A 27,082-nucleotide genomic window follows, 5' to 3' on the forward strand; every position below is an offset into this window, starting at 1 on the left:
GTTAACAAAAGAAACCATAAATTCTTCACATGATAAAAAAAAAAAAAGATTCTGCTGATTCCAGTGCTGACAGTTCTTCAGTTTCAGTTTCTCAAGGAGGGGTCACTGTGATCAGAAAAATCCATATACTCTACACCACATCTGGTAGACAGACGCCTGACAGCAGCATAACCCAGTAAGGCCTTGAGTGCATGCACGTATATTTGTGTGCCTATCAGAGTGGATTGCATCTACAGAATTTTGCCACAGGACAAACCTTTTGTTGCCATGGTGTTGTTGTTTTTTTCAGTACGCCAAGTGCATGCTGCACATGGGACCTCGGTTTATCGTCTCATCCAAATGACTAGATGTTTGATTTTCCTGTCAAACTTGGGAGAAGTGAGAGAAACACACAGAGAGAGAGTGTGTGCGTGCATGCGTGCGTGCGTGTGCGTGTGTGTCTGTGCCTGTGTGTGTGTGTGTCTGTGTGTGTCTGTCTGTGTGTGTGTGTGTCTGTGTGTGTGTGTGTCTGTGTGTGTGTGTGTGTCTGTGTGTGTGTGTGTGTGTGTGTGTGTGTGTGTGTGTGTGTGTGTGTGTCTGTGTGTGTCTGTGTGTGTGTGTCTGTGTGTGAGAGAGAGTTTGGTAGTGTGTTTGTGAATATGTTGTACTTGAACAGATGTATATTTATGTATAACAATTATCATAATAATAAAAAGATATTCGGTACAGCCAATCTAATGATACAGAAGCCCTGGGCGTTTACAATAAAAAATGCAATGACGTGTGCATACTGAAAACGCACAAATACACCCGCACACACAGATCATCCTGTTCCAACTCCATCCCACAAACCCACACCCACTCCTCACAAGATGTAGACACGTACATGCGTGCACGCACACGCATCCTGATCGTTCAAGGCATATGAACATATTACGTTTAAAAATAGTAAAAACAATAGAGGTAAAAAACTTACTTGATTAAAACATAAAAGTGAAGACAAGGAGTTATTTACTGATTTGAATGGCTGGAAATAAATGAGTTTTCAAAGAGGTTTTGAAAGACGGGCAAGAAACAGCATGGCAGACATGAAACGGGATTGAGTTCCATGCGGAAGCTGCCTGGAAAGAGAAAGTGCGTTTTCCATATGATCTGGTTTTCTAGGAGGGAATTTTTAAGAAATGGTCATCACCTGATGACCGGAGCTGGCGAGATGGAGAGTAGTAATGCAGAAGCCAAGAAAAGTAAGAAGGAGACATGCCAATCATAAATTTTTAGCACAGGAGAGAGTGTTTATAATCTTTTCTTTTGTCAATAGGTAGCCAGTGGAGAGGGAAGGAGAGGAGTAATATGAGCAGATTTGAGAGAGCGGAAGATAAGCCGTGCAGCATGGTTTTGGACTCTCTGAAGTCTGGAGAACAAGTAGTTGGGGCATCCAGCGATCAAAGAATTACAGTTGTCAAGCCTAGATAGGACCAGGGAACAGACGAGGGTTTTTGTGGCATCCTGAGACAGAAAGTGCCGTATAGAGCCTATTCTACGTAACTCAAGGCAACATATTTCACAGATCGAGGAAATCTGCCATTCAAAAGATAGAGTCTGGTCTAAGTAAACACCAAGGTTGCAAACAATTTTTTAAGTTGGAACATGTATGCATTATGTATGCATAATTTTTATTGTAAACACCAGAAGTTCCTTGTCTGGGAGGTGTGATTATCAATCTGCAGTATTATTATTATTATTATTATTATCATCATCATTACTATGACTATCATTATTGTTATTATTATTATCATTATTATCATTATGCTTTCATTACAACAGTAATCCCAAAGGTGACGTAGAGCCACCCCAAACACAGGTGAAAACAACTTACCCGCAGCCGACTCTGGATGAGTTGCAGAGGGTATGTTGCCGTGGTGGCGATGGCTTTGGCAATGGCTCCAATGACGAAGTACACCAACCCACTCAGTTCCTGCAAGGACAACAGATTCACTTTCAGTTTCAAGGTGGTGTCAAAGCACGCTGTCTGATCCATATACGCTACATCATTTATTTGCTTTAAAGATTTATGGTTAAAGAGGAGCAGGTGCATGACCTTTGCATTAACCAAACATGCCTTGAGAGCTTAGCCTACACACACACACACACTAACACACACCAGCTCTCACAATCCCCACACACAAGCACACACACAGCAGCTGACACGACATACACACATATGTATGCAAACACACGAGAAAAGAAATCAAGGCAATTTGTCATCTCTCTCTCTCTCTCTCTCTGTGTTTCTCTACCTATCTCATCAGTTGCCGTGTGTCAACTCACACGGGATGACAAGTTTTTTCCCTTGCTTTTCCCCACAGATGGCCCATTTGTAAGGTTTGGAAAAAATTTTTACAAAAAATACAAAATACAGAGTAAGAAAATAAAACTTTCAGAACTGGTTTATTACATGTTGGGCTATTACATATATCAAAAATCAAAATTCTCATCTTATTTTTACAGTTTTGCCATTATATAGAAAATAATGCCAATTTTTCACCCCGAATCACCATACCCATGCTCGCTTTCTGCACTTTATTCACTTTCTTCTTCGTCATCATCCAGCTCTTCAATGTCAGACTCTTCAGTTTGTAGCATTTCGAGTACTTCGGCAACACTAAAACGTTGCCGTCACTGCCTTGTTTGCTCCTCAACATTTTGAGAAGAACCCACTTTGCTGACAGACTGGCACGTGAGCAGACGACCGGTCGGTGACTTTGTCAGTGTGTGTGCAAGACGGGCCACACATGACAAGCTGGCCAATCATACCATTCGGTTGTGGAGTGACCCACAATAGCGCACTCTGCTTGGCTAATCACAAAATCACATGTACAGCGCAAGATGGATTTTTATTTTTTGAAAATGCTATTCCATTCCTTCGTCTGAAACCGACTACATTTTATGTAATAATGCCCATGCATTCCGTCATCTGGAGAGAGTTAAGATATCAAAATATGCTGAAGACAAGCACACTGCACTTTGTCCCATTACTCTACATTTGCTGTGTATTGCACAGCTCCATGTAAAGGCAACTGTCCTAGACTACTGACATTCTTTTCCTTGTCTTTTATCTTTTTGTGAGGAAATATAGCACAGAAGCTAAAACATTGCCTAACTTAACAAACTCTTTTACTGCCAAACTGCTGTGTGAAAAACACTCCACAGTGCCAAATATTTTTAGACTCAATGCTCTCAGTCGCACGATTCTATTCATGTCAAAACACTGTAGACTTCTTCATTTCAAAGTCGGTCAAGGGAGGAAGGTTAGTCAATTTCCTAATGCACGGGAAAGTTGGCTGCAGCTGTCAAGCTCTGTCACAACGTGAAAACAGTCTGTTTAACATGACCCCTATTTGGTGACTATAGTCACTTATAGCCGAGAACTGTCTAGTTGACTAAGTTGCCTGTGGTGGTAAACTGTCTAGTTGACTAAAGCTGTCTGTGGTGGTGAACTGTCTAGTCGACTAAAGCTGCCTGTGGTGGTGAACTGTCTAGTTGACTAAAGCTGCCTGTGGTGCTGAACTGTCTAGTCGACTAAAGCTGCCTGTGGAGGTGAACTGTCTGGTCAACTTGTCTGTGGTGGTGAACTGTCTAGTCGACTAAAGCTGTCTGTGGAGGTGAACTGTCTAGTCGACTAAAGCTGCCTGTGGTGGTGAACTGTCTAGTCGACTAAAGCTGTCTGTGGAGGTGAACTGTCTGGTCAACTTGTCTGTGGTGGTGAACTGTCTAGTTGACTAAGTTGCCTGTGGCAGTGAACTGTCTGGTCAACTTGTCTGTGGTGGTGAACTGTCTAGTTGACTAAAGTTGTCTGTGGTGGTGAACTGTCTAGTCAACTAAAGCTGCCTGTGGTGGTGAACTGTCTAGTCAACTAAAGCTGTCTGTGGTGGTGAACTGTCTAGTCAACTAAAGCTGCCTGTGGTGGTGAACTGTCTAGTCAACTAAAGCTGTCTGTGGTGGTGAACTGTCTAGTCAACTAAAGCGGTCTGTGGTAGTGAACTGTCTAGTCAACTAAAGCGGTCTGTGGAGGTGAACTGTCTAGTTGACTAAAGCTGCCTGTGGCAGGAAAAGAGTTAAAGCCACTGCCCACTTACCGTTGTGTGGAAGAACTGCTGGAAGTAGCGTTTCAGTGACTCATACACCATGAACTGAATGGCAGGGTTGGCTGCCAGAAGAACAGAGGGGCCCGTCCCGTTCCACAGAGACCACACCCCCTCCGCCTGGATCATCTTCTGAAGACAATCTGCAAACAAAGAAGACAATCTGCAAACAAAGAAAGCAGCAAACAAAGAAAGAAGACAATCTGCAAACAAAGAAAGAAGACAATCTGCAAAGAAAGAAGCAAACAAACAAGACAATCTGCAAACAAACAAAGACAATCTGCAAACAAACAAATCCCTGATCATCATCTGAAGACAATCTGCAAACAAACAAAAAAGACAATCTGCAAACAAACAAATCCCTGATTATCATCTGAAGACAATCAGCAAATTAAGAAATAACAAACAAACTTACATATCCTGTCTACATCATCTTCAAAAGCCAGTTGCTGAATGAATCAAGTCATCAAAACAAATAATTTCTTTTCTGTAAGATCTGAAGTCAATTCCTGAACGTGCTGCATACAGAGCCTCAGTTTATCATCTCAAATGAATGACCAGACGCTCAGTTTAATTTTTCCAGATACTTTTCCTTCAAACATACTAACTTCCCCTGATTCATTTGTAACCTGCTGTTCAAATAGTCACATCCTTGGTGAAGTAAAGACCAACAGTGCAGGTGAAACACCCCACAGCAACAAACAGGCTGTCCTTCTCAAAATTCTGAAGAACAATCAACTCTGATTTATAAGAGTGTACATGTGTATGACTGAAACCTGACTAAATGACACAAGAAATGAATGATGAGCACCCAAAGGCAGCTCTCAGCTCTACCCAGGTGGGCAGCCTGATGTGCAAATAACTCCATGTCTGTAAAGCACTCAGAATTTGGTCCCTGACCAAAGAGCTGCTACACAAGTATCAACTGGGAAAAAAAACCAACCCTTAATCACTACTGACACACTAATAACGTACTATGTAACACCTAAATAACAACAAAAAGATGACCAACAGATAAGTACTATCAGATACCTGTTGTTGTTTTTTTACATCAGAGCTGACAGCCCACAGTGAAGTAAATAAATACATACTGCTGACCCCAAAACCTCCAAGTATCTGAATATCTGTGGCAAAGAACTCTCATACATAGAAATATACTCTCAAACATATTAATGGTGCCCCTAAAACACACTCTGCACACAAACATACTAATAGGAGGAGTTTGTATTATACTCCATGTTTGGTGTTAAATATACTTACCATGTCAAACTGATGCAAACTAGGCCTATTGGTTTGCTCTGCTTGGCCAAATTTCGCGCGGCTAACGGTGAAAAGACGGGCCCACCCGCTCTCAGCCAATCAAACGCCTCTAAAAACTATAAGCGCTTAATCATTCCGTGGCCATGAACAAAAATGCCCCATGAGAACCACGGCGGAGACGCGGGGACGGACGGGCGGGCATTCGAGTTTGACATGGTAAGTATATTTAACACCAAACATGGAGTATAATACAAACTCCTCCTTTTGGTGTCATATACTGTACCATGTCAAACTGATGCAGAATTTAAAGCAAATGGAGGAGGGCAACGCCTACTGGTTCATATGGGGAGCCCTTGTAACTGAGACGGCAGTGTTAGCCGCAACAAAGGAAATCCCCTTGGAACCGTCAGCCCTGGTCATACGGAAATTCCTGAGGTAGAAGTTGATGAAGGGATTCTCAGACCACCAGAAGGCTGCCTCCAAGACATGCTGCGTTGGCACTGAGTGCTGGAAAGCAGCCGAAGTAGCTATGGCCCGCACTTCGTGTGCTCTGGGATGAAGACAGCTGATATCCCTGTGTGCATGAGAGTAGGCTCTACGAATGACTTGGGAAACCTGGCGGGAAATGGTGCCTGCAGCGATGTCTTTCTTGTAATTCTCATTGAGGGAGATGAGCAGACACCTCTGAGAAGAACGCCTATGGCGAGACCTATCCCAATAATATTTGAGACACCGAACAGGACAGGTGCCTATCCTCATCTTGGGCAAGAATATCAGACAAAGGTCTGACTCTCAGAGAGGGGGAAGGAACCTCAGGGTCTTGGTTCTTAGCCAGAAACTCTGGAAGGAAACGAATAGTGATGGAACCATCTCTGTGGAAGGCCAGATCTTGTGGCATTCCACTAAGCCCATGCAGCTCACTTCTATGACTGCCTGTGGCCAGCCACAGAAGGAAAGTGGTCTTGAGGGTGAGGATGCCAAAAGGAATAGTCCCCAATGGTAGGAAGGGCTGTTTTCGAATGAAATCCAGCACCAGGAACAAGTCCCAGAGGGGCACTCTTCTGGGGTCTCTAGCTTCCTTCAGAGGGGCACCCCTAGCCACCTCTCTGAGCAGGCAATCCGCTTCCAAGGCGGAACCACCTAGCTGTTTGCAATGTGGTACAGAAGGCAGACCTGTACCCTCGCCCAGAACTAGCAGACAGGATGAACCGAGGAGCAGAGAGCCAGAAAGTTGGCCAGCTGCATGCTCGTAAGGTTCGTAGGGGTAATGCCCTGAGCTGTACACCACCGCAACCATTTCTTCCAGCGAAAGTCATACAAAGTCTCCGTTCCCTGCCTCCTTGCTCTGGTGACTATGGAGAGGAGGTCAGAGGAGGCACACCCCTGGGTCAGCACAGCCGACACAGAGGCCGACCGAGGGGTCGAGGACTTCAATGGTGATGCTGACAGTTCCGACCGCACAGCAGCCATGCGTGCTGGTGGAGCAGTTGAGGATTGGAATGCGGAGTGCCTGAGCGAGGCTGCCTCAGCAGATGAGATTTGGTTTCAAGTTCCAGGGGTGGGAACATGTGTCAGGGACTGAAGGTCCGGAAACCAGGTCTGGACTGGCCATTTCGGCGCAATGCGGATCAGCTGCGGGTGTTCCAATCTGTCTTTCCGTATCACCTTGGACAGAATTGGAAAGGGAGGAAACGCGGAGGCAATCAGACTGCTCCAATCTAGAGAGAGAGCATCCACTGCCCACGCTTCTGGGTCGGCAACCGAAGAGACGGAAGTGGGAAGTCTCTTGTTGAACAAGGTCCACCATCGGCCGAAACCACTGTTCCCACACCCCCTGAAGGCTGTCCTTGTCCAGGGTGCACTCTGTGCGTATGACACTCTTGGACCTGCTAAGAGCATCTGCCAAGAAGTTGGTTTTTCCTGCTCAGCGTCTCGCTGAAAGTGCAATGCCCTTGCTGTGGCACCAACGGAGGAGAGCCTCAGTCCGCATGGAGAGGTCTGCCGAGTGCGCTCCCCCCATTTGTTCACATAACATGCGACCGTCGTCTTGTCCGTGAACAAGCGGATGGTCTTGGCAGTAGCCTCCCCCATGAAGTGCAGGAGAGTCCTGCGAACTGCCTCCAGTTCCAGAACATTGATGTGGCACAGGCGCTCCTCCGGGGACCAAGTCCCTGCTGCATAGAGTGAGTCCATGTGGGCTCCCCAGCCCAGGGAGGAGGCGTCTGTGAAGAGTGCCACCTGAAGAGTAGGTGGGGCTAAGGGCACCCCCTGTGTCCGAAGGGGGGTGATTAACCACTCTGATGTCACCTCGAGGAACCACTCGCCCAGACATATCTGGGTATCCCATGGCTGAGTGCTCTGGGACTGGCGTAACCTCAGTGCCCTCTGGAGAGGGCGCTTGAGAACCCTGTCCAGGGGAATGAGAGGTGCCGTGGACTCCATCATGCCCAAGAGGGAAGAAAGTGTCCACGCTGTATCTTGGGAGGAGTGGCGCCAGTGGCTGAGGAGGCCTGCCAGATGGTCCCAGTGATCTGGCGCCAGAGAGACTATCATAGACCGCGTGTCGAATCTCATCCCTAAGAAGTCGAAGGACTAACGTGGGGACAGATCGCATATCTGCTGGTCCATGAGGAAGCCCCGTTGGGAGCAAAGGTCTAGAAGTCTGGCCGTATGACTCCGGCACAGGGCCTGCGACTGGGCCAGGATAAGCAAGTCGTCCAGGTACACACAGAGACAAATGGATTCCGAGCGGACGATGGACACCAATTCCCGCAGCACCTTGGTAGACAGGAAAGGGGCAAGGGACAGACCAAATGGGAGGGCCGGGAACTGGAACCCCTTGTCCCTCCACACGAACCTCAGGTACCGACGGGATGCCGAATGGATGAGTATATGAAAATAAGCATCTTCCAGATCGATAGAGGTAGGCCAATCACCTTGTTGGATGGTCTCCCGAATCTGTGCCTGTGTGTCCCTCTTGAATTTGATTTTGGGGAGGAATTTGTTGAGGGGGGACAAGTCCAAAACTGGTCTCCACCCTCCCGAGACCTTTGGAATCACCAACAACCAGCCGTAAAAACCGGGGCCCGGGTCCGAGAGTTGAGATATAGCCCCATGAGGAGTGGGTGCGATATCTCTTTTTCTAGGACGCTCTCCTGCTCCGTCGAGCTGGGCACCTAAGGAGGAGGAGTGGATCTTAGAGGGGGGAGGTCCTCCACCCAAGACAGCATGTACCCAGACTCTAGCACCGACATAATCCCGTCGTTGAGTCCCAGAGCACACCACTGATGTGCATGCCGGGACAAGTTTCCTACTTGGAGGGGCTGAACGACTGGTGGTGCTGAATCGGGGCCCAGTCATTGGGGGTGCTGCCTTCTGGCCTTGGGCATGGCCAGTCGGCTTGGACGGACATAAGGTGGTTTATTCCTCTGACCCTGATTCAGCACACGCTGCCTTGACAGGCGGCGTGGTATATGGAGGGGCCCTGGTGGCCGGTCTCTTCAATGGCATAGAACCCTGGAGCCCATGAGAGGTGTGGGCCAAATATGAGGCCACCTCCCTGTTTGTCCCTGCCCTGTGGCTGACAAAATGGGGCGGGAACTGGCCGAAGAGGGAGTGCTGCTGTGCTGGCATGGACCGCAGGGCAGCCCTCTCCTCCACAGGAATGTTAGAGAGGCTGAAAATGGCATCACGCCGCGCTAGCACAGTACTGAAGTGAAGGCTGGTAGCTGTGTCTGCAGCTGCCGTGAGACCAGATGCTACCCTATTGCCAAAAGCGTGTAACCTCTGGTCAGTGAAGAGGCCCGGCGGGACTGAGGAAGGAGACCCCTTGTCCTGATTAACCGGACACTGTTCCCACAGGTCATTGGCCCTGTGAAGGAACGTGTCGAAGGTGTACGCCGTGGAAACCTCGAGGGGGCAGCGGCGGGCCAATTTGTCCCACTTTGCTAATGTTTTAAAGTATAGGTTAGCTGAAGTGGGGAAGGTGGTGCGCTGTGAGACCAACATCCTGTCCTGTGCGGAGGGCTCTGCTCCGCTGTAGGCAGGGTGGTCCTGTGTGTACCAGGACCACACCCCTCCCTTGGAGGAATCTTAAAGAAACTTTCCCGGGGAAAAGGCGCCCGGGGCAGAGAGGGACTCCCTGCCTGGAGGAGGGATGGAAGCAGCACCCCTGACAGTGCGGGCTGGCTTATTAAGCCATACCTGCACCATTTCTGGCACTCTGAGTTGCCTTGTGGTTCTGGAGTTAGAGTCACATGGCGTAAGGAGGGTCAAGGGTAACAAAGTAGCCTGAGGGACTGATTCGGCATACGTGACCCTATTGGGGAGGGTCAGTTGGAGCTCGGCAAAGTCCGAGTTTGGTTCAGGCTGGTCCCTAGGGAGGCATGGGCTCAATCTGTCCCCCCTGGGATGTGGGCGAAGAGTGTTCATCTGCTTGTTCGTCCTCATCCGAAGACAGGGGCTCCCACTCTTGTTCGCAGTCCATCCCCTGCTGGGTGCCATCCCAAGTGGATGTACCCACTGGGGCGTCCTGTGAGCTGTGGTCAGCCCAGCGGGATGAGCTGGGACGATCCCGAGCCGGGACCATGGCCGCCACTGTTATGTCCTTGACACCTGAAGCGGGTGGGGAGCGTGTGGACCGTAGGTCCAACCATGCTTGGGATGGTGGGTGCCACACCTTTTCAGAGAGGGCGCCCCTGGATGCAAGAGTGACCCACGAGTGCTGTGTGGGGACAAACACCCACTCATCTCACTGTAGGACCGAGGGCTGGGCAGGTGGGGACTGCCGGCTTCGCCGGGCCGAGTAGGGCCCTTGAGCAGCCGTCGGTCCTGACAAGGAGGCCGTTGTGACCGTGGAGGTCACCTGTGGGTTGACAGAGGCCCGATTTGTGGACAGAGTGGCAATATTGGTCGAGGAGCTCGACCTGACCGACAAGAAGTCGATCCCACTTGTCGGGGCTGTGTGTGTCACCCTGTGAGATGTGCTGGGTTGGGTCCGGTGGGGAGCGGACAAGGGGCTGGCCCTTGGTGCTCCCGGCAACCCAGTGTGCACCCTAGGTGCACCCCAGTACGGGTAGAATGGGGGTAACCACCCGTGGGCACCAGCCATACTGTGACCCGAACCCCAAGGGTCACTGGTGCGTTGACCTCCATGAAGGGAACAACCTGGCCAAGTCGGAGGGAGGTCAGGTCCGACTTGGGTGTCAGTCCCGCCCGAAGACGAGCGGGCTGACTGCCCGGAACCGCCTGACACGCACGGGCCTCCCCCAGCAGGGGAGACCGGCCGGATAGCGGGAAGACCTGCAGAGCAGGTTGCCACGCGCCCCGAATCCCCTCCCGTGGGGAGACTGGGGTGGCTTGGTCCGGGGTGGGCAAAGTAGAGATCCCCCCCCGGAACCAAATTTTTCTCCCCCCCCAAAAGGAGGTGGGGGAGGGGGGTCGACAGAGAAGGGAGGAGGGGGAACAACAATGGGGCACGTGAGGGCCGTCTCCGAGTGGGGACCCGGGTAATGGCCGGGCGCGGCCTCCCCTTGGGAGTCCGCGCCTAGCTGCGAGTCCCCACAGCACGGAGATGACTTGCCATTCACCCTTCTCCCTGCCTCGCGCTGGGACACCTCGGGAGGCGACGCTCGTACCTCTTTCCCCCCGGTCCCCTTCATGACCGTTTTACTGGTACGAACGTCGCCTCCGCGATCAGCGTCTAACGACGCATCGCCGCGGTCCGTATCGGGAGGAATCATGAGCTCCGGGCCTGGGAGAGTCTCTTACCGAGTCTCAATCCCAGCATCATGATTCCCTGCCTTCGTGGTATGGCACACGAGGCATGGAACCCGCGCTTAGGCACCCAGCGAAAATCCGACCCCCAACAGAGAAAGGAAAGACAGGATCGACTTAGAGGCAGAAAAAATCGAACGAATCGAGGGTGCCGAGTCGAATCGAGTACACAGAATGTAAGAATACAATAAACACAAGCCGCATGCAACAAAATAAGGCCAAAAGGATACGCTGAATAGCCGAAAAAAGCGTAAGACGAGACAGAGCGTAAACCTGACAAGATGGCGTGGAGAGCCTTGGCCAAAGGAATGGTTGAGCGCTTATAGTTTTTAGAGGCGTTTGATTGGCTGAGAGCGGGTGGGCCCGTCTTTTCACCGTTAGCCGCGCGAAATTTGGCCAAGCAGAGCAAACCAATAGGCCTAGTTTGCATCAGTTTGACATGGTACAGTATATGACACCAAAACAAACACTCACCAAACTGCATATACTCAGACTGTGCAAACATACAGATCACACACACACATGTTCACACACAAGTGAACAGAAATCGCTGTTCATGGGGATGCGCGCGCGCGCGCACACACACACACACACTGGATAAACAGTGTCCACTGTTTTGCAAGACATTACTGTCTATTGACACACAGATACACGCACTCGCACATGCACATGTGCACACACACACACTGAGCACTGCTTTCATTACTGTAACCATTTTGCCCTAGTATAGTTTTTAAGTACAGGAAAAACAAGATTGGCCTCATATCAAAACAAAGAAACGGGAATGGCCTGTACCTATGATTCAATTGGCCTCATGTCTAAACAAAGTAACAAAGAAAAGGGAATGGCCTGTACCTATGATTCCTTCATAGCGCTTGCTGGTGACCTTGTCATAGGCCTTGGTGTGCAGCTTGGCTCCCTGCAGCTTGAGGCGTGTGTTGGCCACCCACAGGGGTGTTGTCAGGAACACGTTCACCAGCCCTGCACACACACACACACACACGTCATGTCAACCCTGCACACACACACACACACGTCATGTCAACCCTGCACACACACACACACACACACACGTCATGTCAACCCTGCACACACACACACGTCAGGTCAACCCTACACACACACACGTCATGTCAACCCTGCACACACACACACACACACATGTCACGTCAACCCTGCACACACACACACGTCACGTCAACCCTGCACACACACGTCACATCACGTCAACCCTACACCCACTGGGGTGTTGTCAGGAACACGTTCACCAGCCCTGCACGCACACACCGTCATGTCAACCCCGCACACACACACGTCACGTCACCCTACACACACACATACACACACGTCATGTCAACCCTACACACACACACGTCACATCACGTCAACCCTACACCCACAGGGGGGTCGTCAGGAACACGTTCACCAGCCTTGCACACACACACACACACACACGTCACATCAACCCTACACACACAGGGGGGTCGTCAGGAACATGTTCACCAGCCCTGCACACACACACACACGTCAACTCTACATACACACGTCACATCAACCCCACCCCCTCCCCTCCCCATACACACAAACATCATGTCAACCCTGCACACACACACACACACACACACACACGTCACGTCAACCCTGCACACACACACACACGTCACGTCAACCCTACACACACACGTCACATCACGTCAACCCTACACCCACTGGGGTGTTGTCAGGAACACGTTCACTAGCCCTGCACGCACACACCGTCATGTCAACCCTGCACACACACACGTCACGTCACCCTACACACACACACGTCATGTCAACCCTACACACACACACGTCACGTCAACCCTGCACACACACACACACGTCACGTCAACCCTGCACACACACGTCACATCACGTCAACCCTACACCCACTGGGGTGTTGTCAGGAACACGTTCACCAGCCCTGCACGCACACACCGTCATGTCAACCCCGCACACACACACGTCACGTCACCCTACACACACACATACACACACGTCATGTCAACCCTACACACACACACGTCACATCACGTCAACCCTACACCCACAGGGGGGTCGTCAGGAACACGTTCACCAGCCTTGCACACACACACACACACACACGTCACATCAACCCTACACACACAGGGGGGTCGTCAGGAACATGTTCACCAGCCCTGCACACACACACACACGTCAACTCTACATACACACGTCACATCAACCCCACCCCCTCCCCTCCCCATACACACAAACATCATGTCAACCCTACACACACAGCATGTGCAACCCTGCACGCACACAAACATCATGTCAACCCTACACACATAGCATGTGCAACCCTGCACGCACACACACACATCATGTCAACCCTACACACACAGCATGTGTAACCCTGCACGCACATACACACTCACAAACATAATTTATTTAGCCTATTATTTTTGTTTCCCCGTTTCCTTTCATTTACTATTTATTTTCACCACCATACAGTTTGATTTATTCATAGTATTACTAATATTATATTCCTATTTGATAGGAAAGATAATCAGTAATGAAAAAACAAACGCAATTACAAATTAGGCTGCTCCAGTGGAACTGCAGATCTATGCTATCTAACCTGGCCTCTTTGAAACATTTTCTAGCATCAAGTAAGTGTGACGTTTTGATTCTGCAGTCACTTAATATCAGTGCATGTAAGCTTCCCAAACTTCCAAATGACTATTTTCCACCAGTATATGAAACTGGCAACGAGGGCAAGAAGATAAGTACTGCTATTTATATACTCCCCCCCCCCCCCCCCCCCCCCCCCCCGCCATTTTTTTTTAATTTTTTTTTTAACATCTAATATCACTGATAGTGAAAAAACGCTAAACTAAAGAACACACACATCATGTCAACCCTACACACACAGCATGTGCAACCCTGCACGCACACACAAACACACACATCATGTCAACCCTATACACACAGACACACACACATCACGTTAACCCTACACACACACACACACACAGCATGTGCAGCCCTGCATACACACACACACACACACACACACATACGTCATGTCAACCCTACATACACACACAGTATGTGCAACCTTGTATACACACACACGCATATGTAACCCTATACACGCGTGCGCACGCACACACACACACACACACACACGTACACACTCTATGTAAACCCTAAACACACACATGAAGCCTGGCAGAAAGACTTTCCTTGCAACACCGTTGAAATGAAGGAAGATTTTATTTCATTTTATTATGCTGGCACCCAAAAACACAATTGGGCACTCAAAACCACAATTGGGCACTCAAATGTTTTGTCCAGAGTGCCCAACTGGCACTAAAAAAAAGAAAAAAAAAAGAAAAAAAAGAGAGTTAAATTCGAACCTGTTAACTATAAACATGCCAAAATCTCTGGTTTGTGTGTGTGTGTGTGTGTGTGTGTGTGTGTGTGTGTGTATGTGTGTGTGTGTGTGTGTGTGTGTGTGAAGAGAGGTCCTTGTGAGGGTGCAGAAGTGTACATGCATGAAGTGTGCATGAAAATGCATAAATGCATGGAACTATCAGTATTAATCGGGTTCAGTCAGAATGTTTATGTATAAAATCATTTCTTTGTTTGTTTGTTTTTAGCCCACATTAGAGATTCATAACTTTTCTTTAAGCAATAAAACTCTGCTTACATGTGTGTGTGTGTGTGTGTGTGTGTGTTGTGTTGTGTTTATAATTCATGTATTCCGAATGTTCAAAATTCTGGGGTGTCCATCTGAGCAATTCTTTCACAAATAAATCAAGCAATTTATGTTTATGTGTGTCACTATCAATATGTTATTTTACATAACAAAAAGGAAAATGTATACCTACAAAGAACACAACTGCAATGGGCAGTGCAAGAACAGAATGCAAACACATGCAACCCAGCAACAAAAGAAAAATAAGCCACTAATTCAAAGTAAGCCAATAATCATTCCAAGACACAAATACATTCTCTACCAAACCCACCACTGTTACATACAACATGCAGCATATGCATATTTTATGTTGTTTGCTTCCACAATAATTGACAGCAACATAAAAAAAACAACAAAAAAACAAAAAAACACTCAATGGCACAAAATCAGACTTCATTTATTGGATGAAAATTAAGCAGCTACTTTTCCGCTAAAGTCTAAATAGCCAAAGAAATATGTTAAGTATTGAAAAAAAAGAAAAAGAAAAAAAAAAGAAATGAAAAAAAAGGATATTGTTTCCAATCTCCGCTAAACACACAATAAAACAAACAACTTCTCCTGATCATTCTCACCAGCTCTGAATCCCATTTCAGAGTCAAAGAGTCTTTTCAGATTCATCGTGTTAGTTATTGCCCAGCTGACCAGAAAGGCCAGGACTGAATATCCACACATTGAAAAAAATAATATAATAAAGTTTAAAGGTTGAAGATAAGCCAAAACAATGCTTACAGATCAATAAAAACAACATAACCAAAAAAAACAAAAAAACAAACAAACAACAACAAAAAACACTCAATCTTTCTTCAGGCCTTGTGAATTCTAAGTCAAGTTCAAAATATAAATACTATCAAAAGACCATTTCACCCCACTTTGTTTCAGTCCATGTAGTCGTTTCAGACAGCTCAAACTAAGCAAGGAGCGAATATAAAGAAATACCATGAAACTGAAAGGAACTGGTTTGGTTGGGAACAACACTGAAGTCAAATAAAAACCGGACCAATCAAACAATTCAAAAATACAAATAAAAATAAAAATAAACAACTCCCACCAGTGTTCAGCAAAGTCAAATAAAAGTGAGATCAACCAAAAAAATATTTTAAAAAATATAAACACCTCCAACCTGGTGCAAAGTCATACAAAAGTGCGATCAACAAACAAACAAAAAAAAAAACGAAATAAAAAATAAATAAATCTGTAAATTATATCTGACTTCAAAGAGTGCTCAGCTCTGGATCAAGACTGGCACAGCGTATAATTTCAACCCTAGTGACGGGCGCAATGGCCGGGTGGTTAAAGCACTGGACTTTCAATCTGAGGGTCCCAGGTTCGAATCTCGGTGATGGCACCTGGTGGGTAAAGGGTGGAGATTTTTCCAATCTCCCAGGTCAACGTATGTGCAGACTTGCTAGTGCCTCATCACCCTTCATGTGTATACGCAAGCAGAAGATCAAATACACACGTTAAAGATCCTGAAATCCATGTCTGTGTTCGGGTTATGGAAACAACAACATACCCAGCATGCACACCCCCGAAAGCGGAGTATGGCTGCCTACATGGCGGGGTAAAAACAGTCATACACGTAAAAGCCTACTCGCATACATGAGTGAATGTGGGAGTTGCAGCCCATGAACGCAGAAGAAGAAGAAAACCCTAGCAAGTGACCACCACTGCACCCTTTAGAGGATCCCCTCAGGGCTGCTCTCTCTGCCTGCCAGCCCCTGTCAACAATTGCTGTTTGTCCCCTTCACCATTACTTATAGGAGGCACCAAGGCAAAATGGGTCAGGTGTCAGACTTCTGATCCAGTGTTCACCAGTGATCGGAGTTCCAGGCTGCATTTCAGCATGGTGTTGTGTCCTTGGGAAAGGCACGGTACTCCAATTTTCCTCAACTAACTGGCATAATAGCTGAGTGGTTAGAGCGTTTAACTTTCAATCTGAAGATCCCAGGTTCGAATCTCGGTACCAGCGCCTGGTGGGTAAAGAGTGGAGATTTTTCCAATCTCCCTGGTCAGTATATGTGCAGACCTGCTAGTGCCTGAACCTCCTTCATGTGTATACACATGCAGAATATCAAATACCAACGTTAAGAATCCTGTAATCTATGTCAGTGTTCGGTGGGTTATGGAAACAAGAACATGGCCACATCCAGCATGCACACCCCTGAAAACAGAGTATGGCTGCCTACACGGCAGGGTAAATAAACAAAATTGTCATGCATGTAAAATGTTACACGTCTGTATGAGTGTGTATGTGTGCTTGACTGAAACCTGATTGAATGACACAGGAAATGAATGATGAGCGCCCAGTGGCAGCTGTCAGCTCTACCCAGGTAGGCAGCCTGTTGTGCTAATGACACCAAGTTTGTCAAGCGCTTAGAGCTTGGTCTCCGATGATCATCATCATCTACCTTGGTGTGAATGGGTACCTGACTTCAGTCGGGGAATGCTGAAACTGGCCCCGCCTTTCTATGCTGAGGCCTAGACACCATGAACATGAACTTACTGCCTCTTCAGCTGTGAAAGGGTTTGGGACCTTTAACCGACAACCCTTTTTTATAACCCAGCAATACTTGCATCCTCTCTGAAACTGCTCCCATTCTTCAACTTACATACCACTAACTGCATAGAAGCAGAGCTGAGTCCCAAATCTCTGCATGAACTTGAACAACCTTTCAACACTGTGTGTGCGGTTCGTCCGTCGGGATCGACAAGGACCATCTAGTCATCCTGGGGGTGGGTGGGTTAACACTACAATAACTTGAACAACCCCTTTCAACACTATAACAACTTAACAACCCTTTTCAACACTATAACAACTTAACAACCCCTTTCAACACTATAATAACTTGAACAACCCCTTTCAACACCATAACAACTTAACAACCCTTTTCAACACTATAACAACTTAACAACCCCTTTCAACACTATAACAACTTAACAACCCCTTTCAACAATATAACAACTGAACAACCCCTTTCAACACTAAAAGAACAGCAGCCTGTGCAGCATTACTATGCAGCTCAAATTACATCATACACATTTTTAAAATATAGAAAAACACACAAATTATTATTCTGGTCAATCATCCATATCCTTAACTCCATACTGTCAGATTTCTCCCCTAGTTTACACAACAGATGACTCATTGTATGTGTTAGTAAAACAAAACAAACAACAACAACAAACCATCACACAAAACAAAATGATATTAGGTAAAGAAATTAGCACACAAACAAAAATGGTTAGTGACACTTGCTTCAAGTTGTTGGTTAAAGAACACAGCTTCTGCACTGTGTGATTACAAGGTACTCATGTGAGATGCCATCTTGGATGTGAATGAAACGCAAGGGTCTGTAGCCAAAAATACCTTTCATCCCAACCTCCCTCTCTCTCCCCCATCCCTCTGTCTGTCTGTCTCTTTCATTGTGTTAGTGTGCACTGCCAAGTCAGGCACAAGTTCTTCAATGTTCTACTCTTTAGGGCTTTGCTCTATCTTGTGACTGCTAAGAAACTGTTCCTGAACATTTAATTTGACTGGGTGGTACCTATTTCAAGGAAGAAACGTTCATTACAAAAAATGGGTGTGGGGGATAATATGATAAATAAATCATTTTTAATATATATATATATATATATATATAATGTTACACCTATGTACTGCTGGAATAGTGATAAACAATAGTATACAAACACTATCAAACGCCAATACCTTGAACTAGGGTTGAAACAAAGCATGCAAGTACAGATTTTAAACAAGCAACATGTTAAAATGAATGCATCACTTTTGTCTTCCAAAATGTCTGAAACAAAACACACACACACAAACACACACAAACCTGACCAATAAGCATTATAAGATTACTTTTTCCCCATTCAGATTTATCATCAAATTAGACAGAAAAAAACTGGTTTTCTTCCAATAGAAACTGGGTACATTTTTTGGACCAAGACCAGAGTCAGTCTGAAGCAGTACAATAGACAAACCAACATCAATACAAAACAGGATTATAACTTGCAATGAAATACCTGCTATAAATCCTATAACAAGATCGGTGAGGGGGTCAGGTTCAAGGTCAAAGGTGAAAAGGGCAGACTGAAGGCCGTGGTAGATCAAAAAATAGAGAAAATAGGACACCCATATTGTGAAGGCCATGGATAACCAGCCACGATAGAGACCACGTCTAACAAACAGAGAAACAGACATACACACTCACAGTTAATACATACCTTTGCTTTTTTGTTGTTACAAACATGAATTATATCAGATTGCGCAAAGCCTGACAGAGAAATTCTTGTAATAATGTGACCAGCAGCATCTACCCGAACATTGTGAGTGGTTAGAAACATCCACACAAAAACAACAGGAGTTATATTCAGAACTTATCAAAAAGCATGCAAACCGTAAAACTAGCACATTGTACAGGCACAGCTTTTCTCTGTCAATTCCAGTTAAATGTATGACACAGAACATCACACCCATCAGTCACTCAACACCATTCACATACCAACTTTCAGTTTCTCAATGAGGTATCACTGCATTTGGATATATCCATATAAGCTGCACTACATCTGCTAGGCAGATGCCTGACCAGTAGCATAACCCAACGAGTTTTAGTCAGGCCTTGAGTGCATGCACAAAATACTTGTGTACCTATTAGAGGGGATTTCTTCTACAGAATTTTGCCAAAGGACAACACTGTGGTTGCCATGGGTCCTTTTTCTGTGTGCACACAGAACCTCAGTTTATCGTCTCATCCAAATGACTAGATGCTCAGTTTGATTTTCCAGTAAAACTTGGGAGGAAGGGTGTAAGCGGGATTCAAACCAAGACCCTCAGTTCTAAACTGGCAGACAAGCATTTTAACCATTCAGCCACCTTCCTCCTTACATACCAACTCTGATCTCTAACTAAAGTCATCAACCATTTCAAGTTTGTTTCCATCACTAAACAGCATGAAGTGTCACTGACTTCCTTAGAATTTGGAACATTTTGTTTTCCATATTTCAATGATGAATGAAGATAACGATCCTACTATAGTGGTCCATTTAGGTTTGGGACTACCTGACAACTTGTACTCTCATGATAAACAACACCTTTGATGGGGCTTGTACCCGTGTCTTCCAATATGTTAGTCTGTGCTAACCACTTCGCCACAGTGGCTGGTTAAACCTGTCAATTCTAACGGCTACCTGCTTTTAACATTTCACTGTAAAGAAGTCATTATGTGTGTAGCATTACACGTCCCTTTGTTGTTATAATTTAGTGCTTTGTCAAACACTCAACAGCTGTGTCCCTTTGTTGTTATAATTTGGTGCTTTGTCAAACACTCAACAGCTGTGTCCCTTTGTTGTTATAATTTGGTGCTTTGTCAAACACTCAACAGCTGTGTCCCTTTGTTGTTATAATTTGGTGCTTTGTCAAACACTCAACAGCTGTGGTTAGATGAAGACTGTGCTGAACAATTCAACAGCTGTGTCCCTTTGTTGTTATAATTTGGTGCTTTGTCAAACACTCAACAGCTGTGTCCCTTTGTTGTTATAATTTGGTGCTTTGTCAAACACTCAACAGCTGTGGTTAGATGAAGACTGTGCTGAACAATTCATGACACTGACACAACTTTACTACGTCATTACTGTTTCTGTGCTTCAGCTTCAAATCAAATTGCATCAGATACACATGCAGCTTCATTCACACCAAATAATAGGGGAAAAGTATTAACAAAAATAAACCACAACTGCAAACACCACCAAAAAATAAGCAGCAAGCCAACAGAAAGAAAAAATCAACCGGGGGAGGGGATAGGGGGGGAACTAGAGGGCAAGACATCTCTTTCACCAGGTTGGGAAGAGTACGGCACCTGACACACACCTGACACAAAGGCATAGGAGAGATCGGTGAGGGGGGACGATTTGCGACCCCCCAACAGCTTCAGCTTCAGAGTGTTAATGGTGTAAAAGTACACAAAGTTGGAGCAACACAACGCAGTTACCACAGGGAACCAGCCAAGATACAGTCCCTCTCTGAAATAATCGAAACAAATCACAGTTACAGCATTACAGCAGATTATACATACAGAAACCATACAGCATTTAATTCATTTTTTTCAGAATCAAGAAGCCCCACACAAAACCTGGTGTATCAAAACAAGAAAACTGGCTCAGAGCATGAGCGCACACTGATAAAGAACAGAATAGCATTTTTCTTGTAATCTGCAAGACAAACATATAAAAATATAGATATAATATATAGATGTTCATATAGATCTATATATGTGAATAAAAACCACAATTTTTTCATGTCTCAAAAATGTGTGCATTTCTGCAAATTTTCACTAAAATACAGCTCCTTCAACCAGCTATGGTAATTTCTTCACTGAAATATCAAACTACTCTGGGTTCTGTACATAAACACCTATAAATTTCTCACACTGTTGCAGAGTGAAATGAACATAATCCACAAAAACCACAATGCCTGTGTATAATGTTGTTTGTTCATACAACAGTGAGGACATACATGTATCTCCAAACAGTTAAACTTCCAAACATGGAGCAAAATGACTTACCGGGTACTGTGCTTTGAACAAAAAAACAACAAAAACAAAAACAAAAAAAAACCTTCCATTCAAATTTCAATTTCATACTGTTCTTTCCTTGTTTTCCTTACAAAACACAAACTCTGAATATAATATAAAATTTCATAATCTGTACAACAATGAATATGACATGCAACTAATTTGTTGGTGGTATGCAAAGCAGGATAAAGTTTTAACATATATGTGAAAATAGTATTAAATGTTTATGTTGTCAATTCTTGATAACAACTGAAAGTTTCAACTATGCATCCAGTTGTTTTCCATTCTGATTTGCTAATTGTTCACTTGTTGTCAAATGGTTTGCATCGGAAACAGGAATAGTGACATTTGCTAACAAAATTATCATCACCACTTAACAGTTATTTTGTGGTGTGGATGAATGAATGTTAGTTGCATGTATTAAAAAACTCACATTGAAAACTGTTTTCTGTGTACAATGACATTCAAACTCACTGAAGAGATTAATATGAAGCACAGAAAAAAGTCATGCATCTCTGTGATCATTCACTTAAAATTGCAAGCAATGGTGAATAATATTCTTATGGTCAAACTTCATTCAGTCATTCACTAAAATGTTCAATCAAGATTACTGTATGTGAGCCAGTTGCTATTCATTACTACTAATACTAGCTCATCATAAAAGGAATGAGGCAAAAATTGCATAAAACAGGTAGTGAGGTACTGTTGTTGTTGTTTTTTTAAAGAAACACATACAAACAGGTGCACATCTGCAAACATGCATACTCACACTCCTTCTTCACGAACAATGTCTGCTATGGTTTCATGGGTATGTTTGGCTCGCCTGTGATCATCAACTGAAAATGAAAATCAACAAAATTGTAAGTCATTAGTACAATTATAAGTCATCAAGTGACAAAGTATACATTTCAAACAATGTACTTACAATGCGTGTTTTTGCATCTCTTACTTTATGTGATGGAATCTGTGTTTATAAATACAATAGTGTATATCAGAGTGGAGTGATGGCCCAGAGGTAACGCGTCCGCCTAAGGAAGCAAGAGAATCTGAGCACGCTGGTTCGAATCACAGCTCAGCCGCCAATATTTTCTCCCCCTCCACTAGACCTTGAGTGGTGGTCTGGACGCTAGTCATTCGGATGAGACGAAAAACCGAGGTCCCGTGTGCAGCATGTACTTAGTGCACGTAAAAGAACCCGCGGCAACAAAGGGTTGTTCCTGGCAAAATTCTGTGGAAAAATCCACTTCGATAGGAAAAACAAATGAAACTGCATGCAGGAAAAAAAAAAGCAAAAAAAAAAAAAAAAGGGTGGCGCTGTAGTGTAGCGACGCGCTCTCCCTGGGACGAGAAGCCTGAATCTCACACAGAGAAATCTGTTGTGATAAAAAGAAATACACAACATACACATACACATTAGTTTTATTACTTTCTTATATTCCATAAGCTTATTCAGTTATTGCTTTGATTATTGAACTGCTTCCCTGTTTGTCTGCTTGTTTACCAACTTGAGTGGGAGAAGGCAGAATCGTTAAGACGCTTAACTGCCAATAGACTGTCCGTGAGGGTCTAGATTCGAACCCTACTTTCACCCTTTCTCCCAAGTTTGATTGGAAGTGTCTAGTCATTCAAATGAAATGTTAAGCCAAGTTCATGTGTGCAACATGCACTTGGCGCACTGAAAAAGAACCCACAGCAGTTTCAGTTTCAGTTTCAGTAGCTCAAGGAGGCGTCACTGCGTTCGGACAAATCCATATATGCTACACCAAAATTTTTCCACTCTGACAGGTTCATAAATACATCATATGCACACAGGGCCTGACTAACACGTTGAAGAAATCCACTCTGATAGGTTCACAAATACATCATTACACACAGGGCCTGACTAGCACGTTGAAGAAATCCACTCTGATAGGTTCACAAATACATCATTACACACAGGGCCTGACTAGCACGTTGAAGAAATCCACTCTGATAGGTTCACAAATACATCATTACACACAGGGCCTGACTAGCATGTTGGTTATGCTGCTGTCAGGAACCTGCCCACCAGATGTGTGTAGCATATGGATTTGTCCAAATGCAGTTATGCCTCTTTGAGAAACTGAGATTTAAACTGATCTGTTGTATGCAATGATATCCACACTTACACCAACACAATTGTTAGCAATACAGTATCACAAAGAAAGCAAAAACTGAGGTCTGAGCAGTATGTCAGTGTTACGGTGTACATCAGTATTTAACACTTAGACCACCTGAATCTTCTCTTCCGTCTGGTGTGAGATGAGAATATTTTTGTCTCAGTTTTTGTCTAACTTTTGAAACTTATTTATTAACACTTTTCCCATTAAGTCTGGCATCTACCTTTTTTTCTTTTTACTTTTTTTTTTTCACTGATGAGATAATATCCAAATGAGAAACAAAATAACAAATCATGTTGTATACATTAGATACAGTGTGTAAGGGGAGCACAGCAAATACGTACATGTATGCAAGTTGAAACACAATATTTCATACGTTGAAAAAAGCAAACTACCAACATATTACTATAGCCTTGTATGATTACCTTGAAGTCTTGTCTGAACAGTATCCAAATGAAAGAAAACAGTTTTGAAGAAAGAAAACTACCAACATATTACTACAGCCTTTTATGATTACCTTGAAGTCTTGTCCGAACAGTATCCAAAGGATAGAACACAGTTATTGCAATAACACTACCCTGAAACAGACACATAAAAATTACACACACACACACACACACACAAACACACACACCCATTTGTACATGATATTCTAATAATGTACTAATATAACTCAAAGTTTAAAGACATTATATCAAAGAAAGAACACATATCTGAATAAAAACACGAATGTGACAAGGGGTAATGATAAAATGTCATGATTGACTAGAACATATAAATTATAGAATAATTACAACGATCATACACTAATGCAATGCACAAATGTGTGCACTCAACACACAAGCTAAACCTACCCAGCAATGACAGAAACTAACCTTGGGTGTTATGACAAATATCATCATAAATGATAAAGGTATCTCCTGACAGAATTATAATTTTTGCATTCTTATGAGTAAAACCTTAAATCTACTCAATATAATTCAAAATTTCAAGCACACAGAACAGTCTGCACATAAACCAAAAATAAAAAAAACATCTATGCCAACAGCAATTTCAATAGAAATTCAAGATTATTATCAATTAACCTTTGACCCCTATTGGGGCATGGAGGGTTTCAGAAAAAAGCATAATCATAACACAACTAGGATTATCATAATGTTTGCATCAATATAAATAAAATAACACCTTTTTTTTAACAGTTAACATTCTTTTTTTCTGCATAAAAGTATCCTTTAGAGATACAAATTGCATTTCTTAATGAATTTACAAGGTTTAGCCACTAGGGAGAACCCGTTGTCCTGCAGAAAATAATTTACAAAATGAAAATACAGACACTGGAAATATATATGTACATATCTAGTGGGTAACAATCTTTCACGAATATCAGAAAAATTTGGACACTCCATAATAAAATGGAGTTCATGACCAACAGTATTCATCATTCATGTCACAATTTTACAGCAGTACTTGGAATTCCATTTCACCACTCTGTTTCAATGGGTAAACAGTGATTATTTGCATTTAAATTAGAATAACGAATTAGCGTTTGTAGCAGGCAATAGATCAATATATTTTTCTCTCTAATTAAAATCCATTTCAAAGTGCTTATAGTTATAAAAAATACATTTTCTACCTTATTGTAATGATTCAGTCCATATCTTTTCAAAATTATCCTTTAATGCAGCAATGACATTGTGACATAAATAATTTTTATATAAATTAAAAATAATACATACATACATCTACATGTCTGCAACAGATTGCAAGCTGACACCTGACATTTTCTCTTGTTCATTATGTCTGTCAATGTAACACTTGTGTGTCACTGTACATGTGTGTGTGTGTGCATGCATGCGTGCATACATGTATGTATGCTTGTGTGCAAGTGTGTGTGTGTGTGTGTGTGTGTGTGAGTGTGTACACATGTGTGTCTGTGGAAAGGATGGGGTGGGAAAAAAGGGGGAGGAGTGAAGGCACCGAGATGGGGAAAGGCCATGGAGGAAGAGGTGCATTTTTGACTACCAGAGACAAACTTATACATGTATAGCCATGATGGGCGCCTGTGAAGAAGAGTTAAAACAGACCACTGGAGAGTTCTGTGGTCATCTTGTATCTTGCACATCCACATCGGAAATGTGCGACTAATGCCAAAGGTGATCTATACAGACAAAAACAGCAAACATATGCTGTCTTCCATTTCTTCAGTTGATAGCCTGCATTGCTACAACCAAACTGTACAATGATGCCCCATTGTATGCACAAAAAGAAAACCAAAATAATAAGCAACAAGTAATTTTTAAAAATGCAAAACAGGAGCCTGCTATTTCACATGTTCTGCCTCTCTTGATTGCCTTTGTTGCTCACAGATTGGGAGACCTAATCAAGTTCAAGAGCACAGATTATGTGACATGCCTCTAAGTCATGTAAGCAGGGAACTCTCCAGTGGCCTATCACTTTATCAGCCCATGAATCATAGAATGTGCTTGCAAGTTGTAATCTTAATTTTAGCAAATGAAGCTCATCCTAACTCTACCTCCCTCTCTCTTTCTCCCTCCCTCTTTGTATCAGTTACACACACACACATCAATATGACACCTGAAAATTGTATTTTCTTGCGCGCGCGCACACACACACACACACACTCACACACACGCGCGCGCGCGCGCTCGCATGCACGCACACACACACAAATTTTCTCACCACAGCACCAGAAACAGCATGAACGAGGTTGGAATACGAGAATAAACCTGGTGCCACCCTTTCGCCCTCAGCCTGTGCACTTGTGAGGGCAGCCACGACTTTCATGGCATCAGACTTCCCCACTCCGGCTCCCAGAACTGTTGCCAAGCTCGATGTCAACTTCCTCAGAAATGGTTGACTGTCCGAGAGAAACAGGTGCGTGCTGCCTGATGATCTGTGCATGATTTGGCTGTTCAGTTCTTAACCTTACAAAGAACAGGATGCAGGTGGGAACGTAGATTGGTTGGTTGACTGTTCTCACGTCAGTTCAGAAAGCGGAAAGATCCTGGACTTCGACCAGCGGGAGACAATATGCCGGTGGTTAAAGCTGGATTATTTTGAGCAAGCGATCACGATGAATATTGACAATTTACGAACTGTGCAGTTTCCGAATAAAAGTGTGCCGTCGTTTTTTTAGAGCATTTTTCTGTGTTGATCTGAGAATATCAAAAGTTATCTGATTTGTAAATGTGAACATTCTGTTTGAAAGTATCAGTATCAGTCTCCCCCATGAAGGTTGAAGGACGACTGTTGACCGACGCCCAGGGCCAGGCTGAAATCCTGAATCTCCAATATTCCAGTCGGCATTCAGCAAAAGATCCCCATGCACACCAGAGGACTTCGTGTCTAGGACAGGGCTTAGCCCCACCCCTGAAGGACCGACATACGACTCCATCACCACTGGGGAGGAAGGAGTCAGAAAGCTACTGAGGAACCTGACGACCACGAAGG

General features: G+C 44.5%; 2 protein-coding genes across 4 annotated transcripts in view; one reads left to right on the forward strand and one right to left on the reverse strand.

The window, feature by feature from the left end:
- The window catches only part of LOC143281114 (peroxisomal membrane protein PMP34-like), a 31,401-nt gene extending 4,682 nt beyond the window's left edge, over positions 1–26,719 (reverse strand). For 2 of the 3 annotated variants that reach the window (XR_013055098.1, XM_076586092.1), the window contains exons 1-7: positions 26,312–26,719; positions 24,129–24,189; positions 22,243–22,309; positions 18,928–19,082; positions 12,012–12,137; positions 4,116–4,264; positions 1,856–1,954 (exon numbers count right to left, since the gene is read on the reverse strand). Coding sequence is in view for 2 of the 3 variants with exons in the window: in XM_076586092.1 (XP_076442207.1) it covers positions 1,856–1,954; positions 4,116–4,264; positions 12,012–12,137; positions 18,928–19,082; positions 22,243–22,309; positions 24,129–24,189; positions 26,312–26,533 (879 nt within the window). In the remaining variant the exon portion in view is untranslated. Of the gene's footprint in view, positions 1–1,855; positions 1,955–4,115; positions 4,265–12,011; positions 12,138–18,927; positions 19,083–20,770; positions 20,923–22,242; positions 22,310–24,128; positions 24,190–26,311 lie in introns of all 3 variants that reach the window. The other variant, XM_076586106.1, reaches the window with a different exon arrangement.
- The window catches only part of LOC143294308 (uncharacterized), a 42,429-nt gene that overhangs the window by 12,478 nt on the left and 2,869 nt on the right, over positions 1–27,082 (forward strand). Inside the window, exon 4 of the mRNA XM_076606030.1 lies at positions 26,383–26,506. Coding sequence (XP_076462145.1) covers positions 26,383–26,506 — 124 coding nt within the window. The remainder of the gene's footprint in view (positions 1–26,382; positions 26,507–27,082) is intronic.

The sequence above is a fragment of the Babylonia areolata genome, chromosome 1 (genome assembly GCF_041734735.1).
Source record: "Babylonia areolata isolate BAREFJ2019XMU chromosome 1, ASM4173473v1, whole genome shotgun sequence".
Taxonomy (NCBI): domain Eukaryota; kingdom Metazoa; phylum Mollusca; class Gastropoda; order Neogastropoda; family Buccinidae; genus Babylonia; species Babylonia areolata.